This window comes from Natator depressus, chromosome 11 (assembly GCF_965152275.1).
Source record: "Natator depressus isolate rNatDep1 chromosome 11, rNatDep2.hap1, whole genome shotgun sequence".
Taxonomy (NCBI): Eukaryota; Metazoa; Chordata; order Testudines; family Cheloniidae; genus Natator; species Natator depressus.
In genome coordinates this window covers 4,416,045-4,434,910 of record NC_134244.1, presented here as the reverse complement: position 1 = coordinate 4,434,910, position 18,866 = coordinate 4,416,045, and the positions used below count along the sequence as shown (strand labels likewise).

Here is an 18,866-nt window from a genome sequence, read left to right as displayed (position 1 = left end):
AAGAAAAGCCTAGGCAGGTTCTAATGGGATACCATGGCAGTTGTGACATAGCAGTAATCAGTAACTTGTCTCTCTGGGGAAATCTTAAATGGGAGGGGAGAGAAGGGGCAGATCTCAAATGCTGTGGGCATCTGAATGTAGGTTCTGTGTCTCCGCCCCCACCCAGCTGTTGCTTTTTTTAGCGGGGGCAGGGGGAGGCTCATTCCATAGCATGGAGGGGGAATGAGCCCTGTTGACAGAATCCTTCTGGAGTTGGAGTGGGGATTGAAATCGTGACAAGCAGCTGTCCTCCCTCTGGATCCCACTGACAGTGGGCTACTACCGCCCATGCTGTGTCCTTTTCTATGTGAATGTCTCCAGTATTGGCCACCTGGTGCCTTTCTATTTGGGCTGCCATTCCTGGTTGGCAGTAGGTCCCTGTGAGCCGCTGTACTCAGATGTCAAAATGTTAGTCAAATCTTCCCAAATCCTATAAATAGCTATAATGAAAATTAAATACAAAAAGTTTCATACTAAGCCAGTTCAAAGATCCATCTTCCTAGCAAGGAAAACAAAGTTCCGGTTTCTAGAGCCAAGAAGAGTCACTTCAAAATAATTTCTTTCTGGATTATCAGACTTTAACGTTTTGGTACCTGGGGCCAGCTGTCACATGTGTTTGAACCATCTTTCAGTCACCACTAATAGACTGGATACCTGCACCATCCCTCTATTTCTGTGGGCATACAAATAAGGAAATGATTATCTGATGAAACCAAGGTGCTTATAGTCACACAGGACAATCACTGTCCTGTTTTTGTGTAATTTTGAAGAGGTATTTCTTTCCCAGTGTGAGGTTACCTTGTGAACCTAGTCCCAAAGACTTCATTGTGTAACAGTGACTGCTGGGGCTGCAGTTCAGGAGTCTGAGACAGGCAGTCTCCTTACAGAGCAGTGGTCCAGATGGAGGCAGTGCCCCAAGGGTTTGGAGAATTAAATTCAGATACAGTGGAACCTCAGAGTTACAAACTGACTGGTCAAATACACACCACATTTAGAACTGGAAGTATGCAACCAGGCTGCAGCAAAAAAGACCAGTACAATACTGTGATAAATGTAAGCAACGGGGGGGGGGGGGGGGGGGGGGGAGGAAGGAAAGTGAAACTGTTTAGGTGCTTGTTTCATTTAAATTAAGATGGTTAAAAGAGGCATTTTTCTTCTGCATAATAAAGTTTAAAAGCTGTATTAAATCAATGTTAAGTTACAAAGTTTTGAAGGAACAACCATAACATTTTGTTCAGAGTTACAAACAACCTCTGTTCCTGAGTGGTTTGTAATTCTGAGGTTCTACTGTACTTTTAATAGATTTTTAATGCCCAAAGAAATATATATGATGGGGGCTAATTTAGCTACAACTAATCAGGAAAGAGATCTTGGAGTCATTAGAGTAACAGCCGTGTTAGTCTGTATTCGCAAAAAGAAAAGAAGTACTTGTGGCACCTTAGAGACTAACCAATTTATTTGAGCATAAGCTTTCGTGAGCTACAGCTCACTTCATCTCAAATAAATTGGTTAGTCTCTAAGGTGCCACAAGTACTACTTTTCTTCTTGGAGTCATTGTGGATAGTTCTCTGAAGACTTCTACACAGTGTGCAGCGGCAGTCAAAAAAGCAAACAGGATGTTAGGAATCATTAAAAAAGGGATAGCGAATAAGATGGAGAGTATCTTATTGCCCTTATTTAAATCCATGGTTGGCCCACATCTTGAATACTGCATACAGATGTCTCATCTCAAAAAAGATATACTGGCATTAGAAAAGGTTCAGAAGGCAACTAAAATGATTAGGGGTTTGGAACGGGTACCCTATGAGGAGAGATTAAAGAGACTAGGACTTTTCAGCTTGGAAAAGAGGAGACTAAGAGGGAATATGATAGAGGTAAAAAAGTGAATAAGGAAAAGTTATTTACTTGTTCCCGTAATATAAGAACTAGGGGCCACCAAATGAAATTAATGGGCAACAGGTTTAAAACAAAAGGAAGTTCTTCACTCAGCGTACAGTCAACCTGTGGAACTCCTTGCCTGAGGAGGTTGTGAAGGCTAGGACTATAACAGGGTTTAAAAGAGAACTAGATAAATTCATAGAGGTTAAGTCCATGAATGGCTATTAGCCAGGATGGGTAAGGAATGGTGTCCCTAGCCTCTGTTTGTCAAAGGGTGGAGCTGGATGGCAGGAAAGAGATCACTTGATCATTACCTGTTAGGTTCTCTCCCTCTGGGGCACCTGGTATTGGCCTCTGTCGGTAGACAGGATACTTGGGCTGGATGGACCTTTGGTCTGACCCCGTATGGCCATTCTTATATTATGATTAGGTATGCTGAACTCCAGCATAACAGGCCAGAGAATGGCACCCAGTAACTCCTGCATCAAGCCTGTAACTTTTTGTTGAGCTAGAGCATATCTCATAGAAAAATAGCTTTAGAAAAAGTTGCTTATGAAACACCTAATGCTGCCTGGTGTCGTCAGAGTCAGACAACCTCTTCTGTTGTTTACCTGCCTCAGAAAAATGTTGCACAAGGATTTCCTTTCAAGTTTTGCCTGACTTGTTTTCAGCAATCCAGATGAACCGATGGCCATCTATTGCTGTATGTGTAACCTTTAAATTGGTCTATAGTGTCTACAGAGTGTATAATTTAAACTAACCACAAAGCTTACATCTTCATTTTGACTGTTCTGTAGCAGAATAAAGCACTTGAAAGGAGAAGAAAAAAAACAACAAAAAACCTCTTTTCCCCTGCGCCCCCCTCCCTTATAGCTCATGCCCCCATTGAGAAATGCAAACCCTGTCACAATTTAGGCCCCAGCAAAGATTCTTGGATGAGTCTGTCAGCTCAGCCCTGACATGTGCTCTCTGATAACAAGATAGCTTAAACCCCACTATCTTATCTATGTATTTCTGAGGTACAGAGATCAAGTCCAAGGTCCCACAGAGAGTCTGGCTGAGCTGGGATATGAACCTAGGTCTTCTGAGCCCTAGTCCAGTGTTTTAACAACAAGATCAACTGTTTTAACAGAGCATAGGAATTGCCACCTGGAACAGAGTGGAGGTCCATCTTGTCCTGAACCCCATCGCTGGCATTGGCCAGTACCAACTGCTTCAGAGGAAGAAGCAAGAGACACTGCAGCAGCCTGCTCATAGGGAAATTTCTTCCCAGGCAGTTAGAGCCCTAGGTGTTGAACTATTGATTTCAATAGGAGGTAGGTGCTTAAATACTTTTTGATGATCTGGGCCTTCGTGCTTGGTTTATGCCCTTAAATAGGAGGGTTTTTACCCCTTCTTTTATCCTGTCCAGTGTAATAAGATGGTGCCCCTAGCCATATACACACATAATCCTTTTCTAAATCTTCCTGTGTTCTTGCCCTGAACAATATATTGTGTCAGTGAGTTCCACAGGCTAGTTATACATTGTGTAAAAAGTATTTCCTTTATTATTGACATATGTTTTTCAATTTCATTGAACGCTTCTATTATGAGATGGCGAATGGCAGTGCCTGACTTACCTTCTTTATATCAGTCAATATTTTGTGTATCCCTAACATGTTCCCTCAACTAAACAATCCCAGTGTTTTCACTCTCCTCATATGGAAGTCTCTCCAGGCTTCTAATCATTCTCTTCACCTGTCTCTCTACCCCCTATGATTCTGCTATATCCTATAGGTGCTAGATCCTGCAGCTGGTTCCGAGTGTGTTACCCGAATAAGGTTCAGATATGAAAAAGCTGTGGGCTCTGTTCTCTAAGGACAGTTGCTCAGCAAGCAGCAGGAGGAGACAATTCAGCCAAAGCTGGCAACTGTCAGTCTTTGCACTGCTGCTCATAAGCATAAAATTAAGCGCACAAAAGCTACTACCCCTGAAGGAAACTAGCTAAGCCTTTGCCGAGAACCGAGGGCTTGATTCTGTGCCTTTTGAAGTTGATGGCAAAGCTCCCACTGACTACAAAGGTGCAGGATTAGGCACTATGCCTGGTTGTGTCCTGCTTGCATCCTTTTCCCTGGCCAGTGCAGTTGCTGTATTACTCCTAAGTGTGTATGATCTTAGTCTCAGGGCCAGAATTGTGAAGGTATTTAGGCGCCTAATGATGTAACGTGCCTAGTGGGGTTTTCAAAAGCACCTGAATGTATACCTCCCATTGAAATCATCCCTTTAATAAACCTGGCCCGCAGAGGCTCAGTTCAATATTAGGGGGTTTTCCCTGCTCTCAGCCCTCTTTCCCAGTATTGCCAATACCATTTGTTCCAAAATCACACCCTAAAAAATTTATGTGATTGGCTTTGAATATTATGAGATCTTATATATGCATGTATGGTTCTTTTGTAAAGGGAAATCATGCCTCACCCCTCTATTAGAATTATTTGAGGGAGTCCACATATGTGGACAAGGGTGATCCAGTCAATATTAGTGTACTTGGACTTTCAGAAAGTCTTTTACAAGGTCCCTCACCAAACACTCTTAAGCAAATTAAGCAGCCATGGGATAAGAGGGAAGCTCCTCTCCTGGATCAGTAACTGGTTAAAGGACAGGAAAGAAAGGGTAGGAATAAATGGTCACTTTTTAGAATGGAGAGAGGTAAATAGCAGTGTCCCCAAGGGATCTGTACTGGGACCAGTGCTGTTCAATATATTCATAAATAATCTGGAAAAAGGAGTGAACAGTGAGGAGGCAAAGTTTGCGATGATACAAAATTACTCAAAATAGTTAAGTCCAAAGCAGACTGCAAAGAGCTACAAAAGGATCTCACAAAACTGGGTGACTGGGCAAGAAAATGGCAGATGAAATTCAAAGTTGATAAATGCAAAGTAATGCACATTGGGAAACATAATCCCAACTATACGTATAAAATGATGGGGGTCTAAATTAGCTGTTACCACTCCAGGAAGAGATTTTGGAGTCATTGTGGATAGTTCTCTGAAAACATCCACTCAATTTGCAGTGCCAGTCAAAAAACCTAACAATGATAGGAACCATTAGGAAAAGAATAGATCATATGACATTGAATATCATAATGCCACTATATAAATCCGTGGTACGGCCACACCTTGAATAGTGCATGCAGTTGTAATCACCCCATCTTAAAAAATATATTAGAAATGGGAAAGGTACAGAGAAGGGCTATAAAAATGGTTAAAGGTATGAAACAGCTTCCATATGAGGAGAGATTAAAAAGACTGCGACTGTTCAGATGGGAAATGAGACGACGAGCGGGGATATGATAGAGCAGTGATTTTCAACCTTTTTTCATTTGTGAACCCCTAAAAATTTTTGAAGGGAGGCGTGGACCTCTTTGGAAATCTTAGATATAGTCTGCAGACCCTTGGGGCTCTGAGGACCACAGGTTGAAAACCACTGTTCTGTGGTAATGACAACCTTTCATGGATCCCTTAGATATAGTCTGCCGACCCGCAGGAGTCCATGGACCATAGGTTGAAAACCACTGTGATAGAAGTCTATAAAATCATGAACGGTGTGTGTGACATACTAGGGTACAATCCAGACTAATGAGTAGCTGTGTCACCCCTGCCCTCTAACCTGGGATGCCCTTTACAATGCTTTGCTGCGGTATCTTCCAGCCTGGACTGCTCACAGACAACCTGCAGCATGCAAGTCACTCCCAGCTATGTCCGTGTAGTACGTGCTGCAGCCAGTCAGAACATGGCTCTTACCAGCCTTGGTTATACTGCAAAGTGACCTCAACACACTCCCAGTTTTAGATTTCCCCCCAGAAATGTATGTCCTATACTACCCAGCCCTCTCCTGGACAACAAAAGTTTATATAAAGTCCATTATTTCTTTAAAAGAAATAATATGCACACAACTTGTCACTCATAGAATATCAGGGTTGGAAGGGACCCTCAGGAGGTCATCTAGTCCAACCCCCTGCTCAAAGCAGGACTAATCCCCAATTTTTACCCCAGATCCCTAAATGGCCCCCTCAAGGATCTAGCTCACAACCCTGGGTTTAACAGGCCAATGCTCAAACCACTGAGCTATCCCTCTATATACAAGAAGGAAGTAGTTTTTCAGCCCAGATAGGACTTGAACCCACAACCTCTGGTTAAGGAAGCCAATGCCTTATCCATTAGGCCAAATGGAGTTTCCCAAACACTTTAATTAAACACACTGCATTAGATAAAACAATAACACAAGTTTATTGACCAGAAGAGGATAGATTTTAAGTGAGTACAAGTAATGAGGCATAAAAATCAGAAATGGTTACAAGAAAATAAAATTAAAATACTACTGGTGCCTTACTTAACAATCTCAGATTCAAGCAAAATTTCTCTCCATATGCTTTCAGCAGTCTTGCTGACCAAACGTCTTAGGTCAGAACCTTTTTTTGCTTCTGGTGCTAATAATGTGATGGGCAGGGAGCGAGAAAGAGGGGATCCCTTGGCGCGTTTGTCCCTCCTTTTTATGGTGTCGGTCAGTGTTCCCTCTAATTTTTTTGCATCCATGTGCGGAATGAATTTTGTTATGTGAACCATATCGAGATAATGTGTGGATGTGCGCCACCAGTAGAAACCAAAAACCCAGCTATAATATATATGTTTTAAAAGTTACCGTAAGGATGATTACTCCAACCAGGACAGGTTAGGCATTTTAAACCTCACTACTCAAAGAATTAAATTTAAGTGTAAGAGAGAAATAAAAATTATGAAATGCATAGACCAGCCAAAAAACTAAAATAACACACTTTGAAAGAAGTATCAAGAAGTAACAACAACAATATAAGTATGTGTTGGGAGGTGAGTGTATGTGTCTGTGACAGAGACACGTGTTGCCCCTTTAAGTACGCTGACTGCACTTTAAGTACGCTGCCCTTTTAAGTTGATCAGCAAGTTCAGACAGCAGCAGCTGCCAGCAAGTTCCCTCCCTCCTGAGCCTGTCATGTCCTGCCCTGCTCTGTGGAGATGGGGTACAGGGGCAGGAGAAGAGGAACACCCTAACATCAGTGCCCCCTTCTCCCCTGCCCTCTGCACAGCAAGCAGGAGGCTCCTGGGAGCAGCTAACGGCAGTGTGGGGAGGGACACCTGAACTGCGTGGCACTTGATAGGCTGCTGGGCAGCCGTGCAGCTTACAAGGAACTTAGTTCAGTCCTCCTCTTGAAAAAACATTTCCAGCTGGTACTAGGAGACAAAAGATCTATGGAGAAAGATATTTCCTGCTTTCCCTCACCTGTTTGAGCTTTCTTTATCTCCCCTTTCTGCTTGATGACTCTGTTTACTGCTTAAATGCAAATTAAGCAGAGCACACGTTCTTTTGTTTAGGACAGACCTGTTTGCCAACCTCAGTTTGGAACATGTGTTAATAACACCATGCAGGGGAATCTTATAACTTCAAATACAATCTGGCCATGCATATTTTACCAGGGCAAGGGCCAGCAAATTATGAGTTTTCAAATGATATCTCACAAGACGTACACTGTACAAAGATTATTACAATAGTGTGTGAGTACAGGGGTACCTCCTGTCACTGTATGGAGAAAGTTAATAAGGAAGTGTTATTTACCTTTTCACGTAACACAAGAACCAGGGGTCACCCAAGGAAATGTATAGGCAGCAGGTTTAAAACACAACTCTTCACACAACCTGTGGAACTCCTTGCCAGGGGATGTTGTGAAGACCAAAAGTATAACTGGGTTAAAAAAAAAAAAGAAGAACTGGATAAGTTCCTGGCTGATAGGTCCAGCAGTGGCTATGAGCCAGGATGGGCAGGGATGCAACCCCACGTGCTGGGTGTTGCTAAGCCTCTGACGGACGGTGCTGGGAGTGGACAGCAGAGGATGGATCACGCCCCACAAATTGCCCTGTGCTGATCATTGCCCGGTCACTGTCAGGGACAGGCCACTGGGCTAGATGGACCATGGGTCTGACCCAGGATGGCTGTTGCTCTCTTCAGTGGCCACCTGGCTCTGGCTTGGGGTTTTGAAGCTGCTCCTCGGAGCACTCGCCAGGGCTAGCCCCTGCCCGCGAGCCGCGCTCGCCCAGGATCGCAGGACTCCTGGAGCTGGGGTTTCAGCAGGCGGCATCTTGCTGTCCCTCCGCCCAACAGGGGGCGTGCGTGCCACCGGAACGAACGCCTTCGCGGGAGGGAACCATAGAGCGGCCGACGCGCCCCAGCTCTATGGTTGCGGCCGCGGCGCCGGGTGATGAGGTCACTGCAAGCGGCAGGTTTGAAAGGTGGGAGAGGAGGCGGTGCGCGCGGCGGACGTAGCCGGCTCCGGAGCGGGGAGAGGGAGGCTCTGGGGAGCTGCCCGCGGGAGCGGAGCGATGGGCGAGTATGCAAATTAGGCCGTGTGGTCATTTGCATGTGGTGATTGACAGCAGTGCGAGGTCAGTGCAGCCCGCGCCGTCCCGCGGGGCTGAGTGGGAGCCGTTGGGGTCCGGGGCCGAAGGAGGGGTCGAAGTCGGGGGCGGTTGGGGGGCTGGGGCAGAGGGGCCGAAGTGGGGCAGGGTTGGGGGCCTGGGGCAGAGGGGCCGAAGTGGGGGAGGGCTGGGGCGGTTGGGGGGCTGGGGCAGAGGGGCCGAAGTGGGGCAGGGTTGGGGGCGGTTGGGGCAGAGGGGCCGAAGTAGGGGAGGGTTGGGGGCGGTTGGGGCAGAGGGGCCGAAGTGGGGGAGGGCTGGGGGCGGTTGGGGCAGAGGGGCCGAAGTGGGGGAGGGCTGGGGGCGGTTGGGGCAGAGGGGCCGAAGTGGGGGAGGGTTGGGGGCGGTTGGGGCAGAGGGGCCGAAGTAGGGGAGGGTTGGGGCAGAGGGGCCGAAGTAGGGGAGGGTTGGGGGCGGTTGGGGCAGAGGGGCCGAAGTGGGGGAGGGCTGGGGGCGGTTGGGGCAGAGGGGCCGAAGTAGGGGAGGGCTGGGGGCGGTTGGGGCAGAGGGGCCGAAGTGGGGGAGGGCTGGGGGCGGTTGGGGCAGAGGGGCCGAAGTAGGGGAGGGTTGGGGGCGGTTGGGGCAGAGGGGCCGAAGTAGGGGAGGGTTGGGGGCGGTTGGGGCAGAGGGGCCGAAGTAGGGGAGGGTTGGGGGCGGTTGGGGCAGAGGGGCCGAAGTAGGGGAGGGCTGGGGACGGTTGGGGCAGAGGGGCCGAAGTGGGGGAGGGCTGGGGGCGGTTGGGGCAGAGGGGCCGAAGTGGGGGAGGGCTGGGGGCGGTTGGGGCAGAGGGGCCGAAGTGGGGGAGGGCTGGGGGCGGTTGGGGCCGAAGTGGGGGAGGGCTGGTTGGGGAGGGCTGGGGCAGAGGGGCCGAAGTGGGGGAGGGCTGGTTGGGGAGGGCTGGGGCAGAGGGGCCGAAGTGGGGGAGGGCTGGTTGGGGGGGCTGGGGCAGAGGGGCCGAAGTGGGAGTGGCGGGGGGGCGTGTGTGGAGGGGAAAAGGGGGGGGCTGTGACAAAGGGGACGAAAGAATGGTGGTTGGGGGTGGAGGGGCTGAACTGGAGGAGGGCAGAGACGGTTGCGGGTGAAGATGGGGGGAGGTTTAGGGGGCTGGATGGAGGGGCTTTGGGGGGCCAGGAAGTAGCTAAGGGAAGCTGGGGTTGTGGGGGTGGCTGAGGTTGGGGAAGCTTTGGGGTTGCTGGAGGAAGATGGGTTACAGCTGGTGGAGTGGGCTGGGGACCCCAACTTCTGTCCCTCCCTGCCACTTACTCCTCTTTCGAGTGTCCCACTTTGCCATGCTCTGAGCTGCAATTCTTCCCATGCTCTGACCCAGCGGGGGGCACAGTGGGACAGCCGCTGCTTGGCTGACAGATTTTGAAGAGATTGGTAGTCGACTAGAGACCAAGCTGAGCCTGGCCTGCTCATTTTACTGGTGACTTAAGAAGGATTTGCAGGCAGGTTTATAGAGGAGAGATGACAATGTGCTCTCTACAGAGGTTCTTGACAAAGGCCTTGCGCCCCTTGAAATCAGTAGCAACGTTCTAGTCAGTTCAATAGGAGCAGGACTTAAAAGCTCAGTGTTGTCTGAATGGACTGCGTTTACTCAGTGATGTGCCACCACTACTTTACCAAGGGGTTCTGACAAATTCTCTCCCTTAGCCTGGAATAAACTCCTTGACTAGGGGACTTTGCACGTGCAAAAGAGAGGCTGAGGAATCTATCCATTTACAGTATTTTCCTGTTTGAACACCAAAACTTTCTTATCACAGTAATTGAGTGAAGAGAGGCCATGCCACCTGGTGAACACTATGCCAAAAATGCGTAGACTTTACTACTGGAAAATATGCAGAGTATATTGAGGACATGGCTAAGTGGGATCCTTGTGGGTGAAGACCGCTCTTGCTGTATCCTTCCATGGGAATTATTTTAAATATCTGACACTTGGTGCAATCTGGTTAATTTCAAAAGCAAAAAAATCTGCTCTTCAGAAGTTCTTTCTGTGAGCTGCAGGGATAAGTCATTTCTGGCAGGGATGATTTGCCAGGACCCAGAGGTTTGAGCTCCCTTGAAACCAGGAGAAATCAGCCCAACTTACCTTTCATTGATGTGGCTGAAATGTCATTAGCGGCTCCTCTTGCACACCATTGAATTTATCTCTTTTTACAGTGTCAAAGATGGAAAAGGTGCAGTCCTATTTAACGTTGGATGAAGATGACTTCCTCTCTGACCTAAGCAGTGGGGACCTAGAGGTAAACTTCTGTGCATGAGGAGATGTATTTCATTATGGTCGCTGTGTGTGTGGCTTTCATTATAAATCTATTTTTAGTAGTTTAAACAGCCTCTTGACTGTTGAAGTAGCATCAGGCTGATGAGTATGCTTAAAAACTAGTGTCACCCCAGCTTGCCTTTGGCCATGTTGGTGTGACCTGGGTTTGCTTAGTGGTCTCATGGTTCCTTGCTCCCAGGCCTGTGCTAATTCCAATAGACAGACTTCTCCTGATCTGACAGTTAATGTTATCATAAAAATATTAATTGAAGTAAAACATCACAGGACTAATGAGGGTGTAGCCCACTCACTGTGACGCTCTGTCCCCCTTTGGTGTTGGCTCGGTCACATGTAGAGGTTGATGAGCCTGCTATAGCTTTGGCTAACAGAGTTGGGTCTTTTATCTCAGACACCAGAGGCTTTCAGAAACAGAGTTGGAAGGTTGAATCCCTGCTGCTGGCAACCCACCCAGAGTCATAGTGTTACATCTGTTTTAAAAATAAAGCTTCTCATATCACCATGGTGTTTGTCGAGTAGGAGACCATTATCCCGTGGCAAAGTTCTGTTTTGCTGATGTCTCATTTTTAATTGATAGTGAGAATATTAAGGTTCATTTTAACCAGCACAGTTCTGGAAAAGGAAAAATAGAGGATTTTTTTTTTTAAATTATGACTTGAGACTATCACCAGGGTTATGTCCCTCTGCTTTGCCACCATGCATGTGTTCCAAATGGACCAGTTTTTTATTGTCTTGGCTTAGTGAGGTGCAAGTCTTTCAAAATGTATAAACCTTCCATACCAGGAGCTGCAGGCTGCTGTGGCCCTGGGTGAAAATGAACCAGGAACACTGAACTGACTGGAGCTTTCAGACTCCACCTATCAACTCGGCTTGTTTTGTGTTTACTTGAATTTCTTTCCCTATTTTGCCTTTCCAGATGTTGCTATCATTGCTGCTGGGTGAGGTACATGAAAGTGAAATGAGAGTGAGCACAGAGAAGGATGAGATCATGAGACTTGAGACAGAAATAGCACAATAGTAAGTCTCCTAATAAATCTTTTAACATTGCTAATTAATTAGCATCATGTTTAGCTTTGTTTTAATCACGACTACATTTTAATAGTACTTACAGAGTGCACTATTAAGTCCGAAACCTATGTATGTGGATTTAATATCAGTGCCATATCACAAGGTCTTTGGTTGGCAGGAAACTTTCTGTAAAGGGACATGAAAGGGCTTTTTACAGACAACTCAATGGTTGAATTTTGGTGCTGGCATGTTGTATAAAGCAGTTCTGCTGTATATAACTAACACAAATTGTAGTCACTAGAACAATGACTGGGAAGAGAAATAATGCTTTTGTACTCTGATTTTGTAGTGTCACAGAAAGAGAGAACTGTCTGTCACTGGCAGCACAGATTGTGCATTTGCATCCAGTATTGGAAGAGGAATTCAAGACTCGAGAACAACTTCAAACTGTTGCAGCTGAACTGAAAAGGCTGAAAAAGGATATTGCTCAAGATACCAGGTATAGATCCTTCCAGTTAGAGCAGAGGATGTTTGAGGAAAAAATATATGGCTTGCAATATACTTCTAATTATGATCTTGGGGTAATTAGCAGGGTGCTACCAGGGCCTCTTCAAAGAAACTGATTAAACAGGCACATGTACCACAACCGTACTGTTTATATTATTGATACAGAGACTGTACATGTGCTGTATGCTTAAGATTGTTCATTATGTGAAATCAAATAGTAGCATTTGAGCAGTTAGTTTCCCGGGAGTAACAGAGAATAATCAGAGGGGTGGGCTGGCTGGTGAACTGCCAGGAGCCCACGGGCTGCCTCTTTTGTGCCTGATTGAATCAAATTATGGGATGGGGTTGAAGCTGCAGGTATGTGATGCGCTCTCTGCTCGGGTAGGGAGGTGACATTGCCAGGTGGACTCAGTGGGGCCTATTGCTTGTCCTTCTGCATTAAATACCAGCTGTCCCTTGATCCAGACTAGGAGACTGCTGAGAGGTTTGATTCCTTTGGCTAGGTGTGTCTTTCACTACCCACAGTATAAGCAAAGCAAGCCCACATGGGTTAGCATAAGCGAATGGCTGCCAATAATGCAATGTCCCTTAAAAATCTTCCATTCACTAACAGTTTTAAAGCATGTTGTGTGGCAGCAATCAGATTCACTTAGACCTCAGTGATTCTTTGTTGATTCATGTATCAAAATACTACAGTGATGGGCACATTAGAAATGTCTGAGACAGAGCACTGATGTGCTATTCCACTTGCGGCAACGGTAACAAGCGTTCATCTAAGACCAGGAAATCCCTCCCTTTTACTCTCCCTCAAATGCAGAGGGAGTCTGCCTGCTGGGTTGACTGCCATTTCAAACAAGGGAACTTGTACAGCATATTTTGGAGGCAACATTTTTGGCTCCCTATATTACTTCTAAAAGATGCTGCATCTGATCCTTGTTTCCTAGTGTATCAGCTTTGCCCTGCTAACAAAGTGGCAGGAAAGCTGTCCCAAAGCGTCCGTCAAGGATTCCCCCCAGTGTAGGGGAATTTTCCAGTGGCATAAAGCGGGTGCCAGCTGGCTGTACACAACCCACTTCTCTCCCACCCTCCCCCAACACATGAAGGAGGTATGTCAGGGTGCAGAGATGTGGGCTGAGGGTGTGGCAGGTGGTGGAAGAGCTAGGGCTGGAGCACAGGTTTCTCTGTCTATACAGTGGTCCCTAAGAGATCACTACTGCCAGCGTGATTTGGAGCAGGCTCTAGGTTATGTTGGGGGCCATTTTGTATACCTGTGATTTGGGAGATGGAAAGATGGTTTAGAGCGACCTTCCCATCCTCTCTGCCCAGCTGTGCCAGCTCAGCGAGGGGTTCAACCCGTTAGGTTAATACTACTTCGCTCTCTTGTTCAATCAGGTGTCAAAGGTAACCTGGAGAGTCTGTAACCTACCGTCTTCTGAAAAGGGACTGTACAAATGGCACGTTCCCGTTGCTCACATCTGCTCCTTGCGTGTTTACAGAATTGTCTTTGCTCAGATGAGTGACAAAAATAAGTCTTAACTCCTCCTAGTTTTGCCAAGTCAGCACACGTAAGAGAGGGAGAGCTGGATTCTTCCATCTTATTCATCATCAGAATTGTTTACAAAGTTGCACTCAATTACACCTGAGCAGCCCCATTGAATGCAGTGGGTGGCATAGGTGTCACCGATGGCCTAGTTTGGCCTATAGAACCTCTTTTACCAGACATGATGTTTGGGGTGGAAAGACCCCCAACCACCCCTTCCCCCACAACCACCCAACCATGACTGTCAGAGCCCAGGCTGAGTATGTTGGGCTGACAGGAAAAAAAAATCCTTTAACTTATAACCTGAGTGCATTTGATCTGCTGTCCATTAGAAACAATACACACAGAGCCCCACAATGCTATTTTTGCAGTCATATTTTAGAGTAAAATTGCACATTCAGATGATCACGTCAATGATAGACATTCCTAGTGTGGTGTGTGGCACTCTGTGCTTTTAATGTATTCTGGTTATACACAAAACCCCCAGATGTCCAGCATGATGCTATTCACATGAAAATGTGATTGTACTTGTATTGTAAGCTCTGTGGGGCTGGGACTGCCTTTTTTTTGGGGGGGGGGGGTGTCCGTCCAATGAGTAGGTCTGACCCTGATCTTGACTGGCCTTGTAGGCACTACTGCAACATAAATAATCTGTTTGATACATATCTGCCCCCGCTGCCTTTAGTGTAGTATCTGAACACTTCTCTTTACTGTATTTATCCTCAAAATTTCCCTTTGAAGTGCTGTTATACCTATGCTACAGACGGACGGAGGAAACTGAGGCACAGAGGTTAAGTGACTTGCCTCAGGTCACACAGGGAGTTTGGCGAAATAGAGATTGAACATGGTATTTCTGAGTCCCAGGCGAGCACCCTAACCACTGGACCATTCTTCCTCTGAGTATGGAAGTCCTCTTAATTTTCCCTCGCTACTTTAACTATGCTATATCTGACTCTCAAGGGCGATGGCAAGCCTTCCTGGAGTGCATTAGAAAAACAGCTGTATGTGAAATGATCCCTTAAAAGTTGCCTCCAATCCATGAAATTGCCTTCCAGATGAGTGAGACCTGCCCAGTCCTGCTTACCTCAGAACCCATTCCTAGGACAGGCCCATTAGTCAACTTCTCCCACAAGCACCTCCATGCTTTCTCCCATGCTGTCCCTTGCATACCCACCAGAAATTCTCAAGGTCACTCTCTTATTCTCCTTCACATCCCTCTTAGAGACTCATGTCTGCTGTGATGTCTGCAGAATGTTGCCAGTTTGCCACATCTTGCTGTTACCATCTGAATGTAAGCCAGCATATTATTATTATTGTAGCACCTAGGAGCCCCAGGCATGAACCAGGACCCCATTGTGCTCGGTGCTGTACAAACACAGCACAAAAAGATTGTTGTCGCTCCACCACCACCACCTGTTAGTTTCATCCATCTGATGCATCTCGTCATTAATCGGGAAGCTCTTCAACTCAGGAACTGTCATTTTCCTATTTGTTTGTACAGCCCCTAGCACGATGGGGCCCTGAGCCCTGACTGGAGACTCCAAGGATGCTACTGTAATGAAAATAACTTCTGAAATATCTCCCCTCACCTACAGGAGGCTCCTCCTGGGTAAGGGTGAGACGTACTGGCTCTGTGGCTGCATAGAGGACTTCAGGCTTTAGCTAGTTAATGTTTGTAAAGAGCTTTGAAGTGGGAAGTGCTATATAAGAGCTACATGTTGTTGATATTCAGTGTATAGGGGCTGTCTTCCATCACATCTCACAAGCATTAAATTCACACAGAAAAAAATGGAAAAGAACATGAATGGAACTTTTGTGAGAGCTGTTAATCTTATTCTTGCTGCTGTTGTGGCATGAACTTTATGCTGCAGTATTGCAAATGGCCTATTGGGGGAGTTGCAGCTCCACTAATCCTATGATTTACCTTTACATTTTGCTCTAGAAAAACAGGCTAGATGCTTTGGATTGGACACTTACAGGTATCAAGAATATCCACAGTTGTAATTATTGATAACAAATTTTCTGGAAGGGACATTAGACCACGTGCTTCAAGGGCTTGAGATAATCTCTTAACTATGACAGATCAGGATGAATTCTACATGTGGGGCAGATTATCCCACATCATCTACTGTGGGATTCTTAGACCTTCCTCTGATGAATCGGGACTGGCCACTATTGGAGACAGGATACTGAGCTAGAAGGATCCAGCCTGGCAATTCCTATGTTTTTGTTTTACTACTAGGATTTTTATAGTGTCTAATTGAAATACTAGGGTCAATGGAGACTTTAAGCGCCAACTTAAGATCATTCTATTTCTGGTTACCTTTTTAGTGAGCAGCCAGATGCAGCCAAATTAGAACAGTTGATAGCTGAATCAGAAACCATGATAACCTCTCTCCATCAGAAACAGCGTATGGTTAAAAGCGAGAAAGTCCATCTGATTAAGGTACTGGAGACGACCCAAAATACCCTTTCCGTGGCACAGGCAGAAAGCCATGCAGGTAATTGACTTTGATCTTTGCTTGGATAAATTAAAGCAGATGTGCTGTCTTGAAGTCTAGGTATTTCTGAAACAGACACTGTCACCTTGAAACCTAGTCACTTTCAAAAAATGAGTTGAAAGTAGGTTCAAGCATGGTGCCCGTCCCTGAGTCCCTCTGTCAGTTTCTGTGATTTCACAATACCATTTTCTTTTAAAAAATTTCTCTCCTTTGTTGCTGGCTGAAGGACTCCCACAAGCGGACTCTTGGAGATTGCTGGTAACAACAGATAAAAGAATACTTAGAAGTAATTTTTTTTTTTAAATAACTTGAAGTGTCCCCTTACCATCTTAACTTCTGTGGATAATAATAAAGATGCACAGAGTTTGGATCCACATCAAAACTTCCCCAAAGATCTGAGGAGTTTGGGTGTGATTAATAATCTTCTATATTGAGCCTCTATAGAAGAATCCTGTATGGATCCTTTCCTGATAGAACTTGAGAGCGATTCCTCCAAGGATCTCAACATACTTTGGAATAACAATAAAATGGTTTTAGGGTCTCCTTGAGATAGTAGACTTAGCCAGGTCCAGACTGGAAGGCCCAGTCAGGTTCTGCGTTTGGGTGTTAGACTTGATGGCAGACTACACTAGAACTGGCTGTTTGTGGCCATCGGAGAAAAATCCAAAGATCAAGCTATTTCTGGGAGGATAAGACACTGCATCCAATCTTATTATCAATTTAGGGCATGTTCATTTAGGGAGATACTTGCTATCAAAGCAGCTACCCTTGGTGTGCAGCCTCCTGTGACATCACTAGTCTGCTGCATGGGGTTCAGCTCACACCTTCATGAGTTGCTATTTTGTAATCTCAGCAGGGGTGTGTGTGGAGCTCTTGCCATTCCTTGAGTGGCTGCGGCAGTTGTCCTTCAACCTCTTGCCAGAAAGGGTACCCAAGCCATGATGATTTCCAGCTTTGTGCACTCTCCCATATTGCCTCAGTGAACATTCCCCTACCCTAATTACTGTGATAGTTACCTCTATCAATTTGTCTGAATGAGGAAGAACCTAATGACTGACTTTCGTCTCCACAGCTGATCAGGAGCTGCTTCGCTTGCAGAAGGAATGTACTGAGCAAGCTAATGTGAAGTCTCTGGGGGATAATGAAGCTGACAGACAGCTGGATGCCTGCATCAGACAGCTGGGAGTGTTAAACCTCCTTGCTAGGAAAAAGTGAACTTCTGTCTCCAGCAGGGGATGTGTTAGTCAGTAGACCTGAAGTTCCAAATTCCACTTGGAGAAGATGTAGGCAAGTAGGAGGTGTGTGGCCACCAGTACACAGAGCCCCTGTTGTAGGAGGCATGGGAAGAGACACCACCTTGAGCATAGCTGTACTGGGTTAAGCAGACTGACAGCTCCCCAGTTTGATTTCATTTTATTTCATTCACCTTTCAGCTGTCCACCAAGACATAGCGGCAAAATAATTTCATTGTTCTTCCCCAATCTCATCTTTTCTGGGTGCAGCTTGGGGGACATGAAGCAAAACCTGCTGTATGATGAATTCTGCTACTCTCTGTTTCATGTATGCAGGGTTTCATTTTCATAAATATTGAGACTAGTCCAATGTTTTGTCATTGGTGTCAGGGATGCAGAGACTAAAGGAAACCAATGATTTAAGACGGTCCCATTTCAGCCAAACTCTCCTGGCATCAGCCATTTTCATGTCAGTGCACCCTGGTTTGTGTTGGTGCTTCCCACCCAACAAAAGATTTCCCTTTCCAGCTAGTAGTCTAACTTCCCTGTTTAGATAGGCCATATCCACTGCGCCGATGCACTTCTGTTGCTGTCTCATTCCACTTCACATGGACCTATTACCGTTCTTTGCACTGGGTTGCCTTGAAGTTTCTCCATATTGAGAGTGGAATATCTCTAGGAAATCTATGAAGATCATCAGGTGTATGTGACACAGAACTGGAGACAGAAGCCATTTACTGATCTGGAAGCTGGCCAGCTCATGGGAGACTGTGTACAAAATTGTGGCTAGCTGTAATTGTAATGCAGTATGGCTAGATTTCTAGAATGCTCTGAACAGAGACATGTTTTTGCATAACTTCAAAATAAAGTCAACTTTCTTACGTAAGCAGCTTCTTTTTAATTCAATCCCTTTGTTGCCTGAAAGTGCTCAAAAGCCCTGCATGCCAATGACTTTTATCCTGTCATCGATAAGCAGCGTAGGTGATGCTCAGTAAGGTGACTGATGCTGTGCACTGAGGATGCTATATAAAGGCAGCAGCATCCATTGGACCTCGGATCACTTCACGTAATTTTATACAGGGATCACAGCAGCCACCTATGGAATGTGGTAGCAATTTAACAGTAGCCAGGAACACTGTACAACAGGTTTATAGACAGGAAGTGAAATTACTATTTTTAGTGAAGCTACAAGGTAATCTTTAGGCAGGCACAATGTAATTGCTCACATTAAGAATTGGCCTGGCCTTATTCTTTGTATTATTGTAGAGCCTATAAGCCACAGTCCTAGACTAGGAGCACAGTGTGCTAGGTGCTGTACAAACACAGAATAAAAAGATGGTCCTGCCCCAGGGAGCTTACATGGATTTTATGTCCCTGCTGTAGTAGAAACTGCCATGGGATCTG

At 46.0% G+C, this 18,866-nt stretch overlaps 1 protein-coding gene across 1 annotated transcript; it reads left to right on the top strand.

Annotated features, from left to right (window-relative positions):
• Positions 1–3,074: 3,074 nt before the first annotated feature.
• Positions 3,075–18,599, top strand: LOC141995729 (uncharacterized). Its single transcript, XM_074967038.1, has 6 exons — positions 3,075–3,233; positions 10,557–10,639; positions 11,591–11,691; positions 12,032–12,181; positions 16,061–16,230; positions 17,303–18,599. The coding sequence occupies exons 2-6, from the start codon at positions 10,565–10,567 to the stop codon at positions 17,443–17,445; spliced, it is 639 nt and encodes a 212-aa protein (XP_074823139.1). The 5' UTR covers positions 3,075–3,233; positions 10,557–10,564; the 3' UTR covers positions 17,446–18,599.
• The last annotated feature ends 267 nt before the right edge of the window (positions 18,600–18,866 follow it).

Coding starts and splice junctions, on each gene's coding strand:
- LOC141995729 (XM_074967038.1), top strand. CDS start 10,565: ATGGAAAAGGTGCAGTCCTATTTAACGTTGGATGAAGATGACTTCCTC. Junction 10,640..11,590: donor TAAGCAGTGGGGACCTAGAG/GTAAACTTCTGT, acceptor TTGCCTTTCCAG/ATGTTGCTATCATTGCTGCT. Junction 12,182..16,060: donor GATATTGCTCAAGATACCAG/GTATAGATCCTT, acceptor TTACCTTTTTAG/TGAGCAGCCAGATGCAGCCA.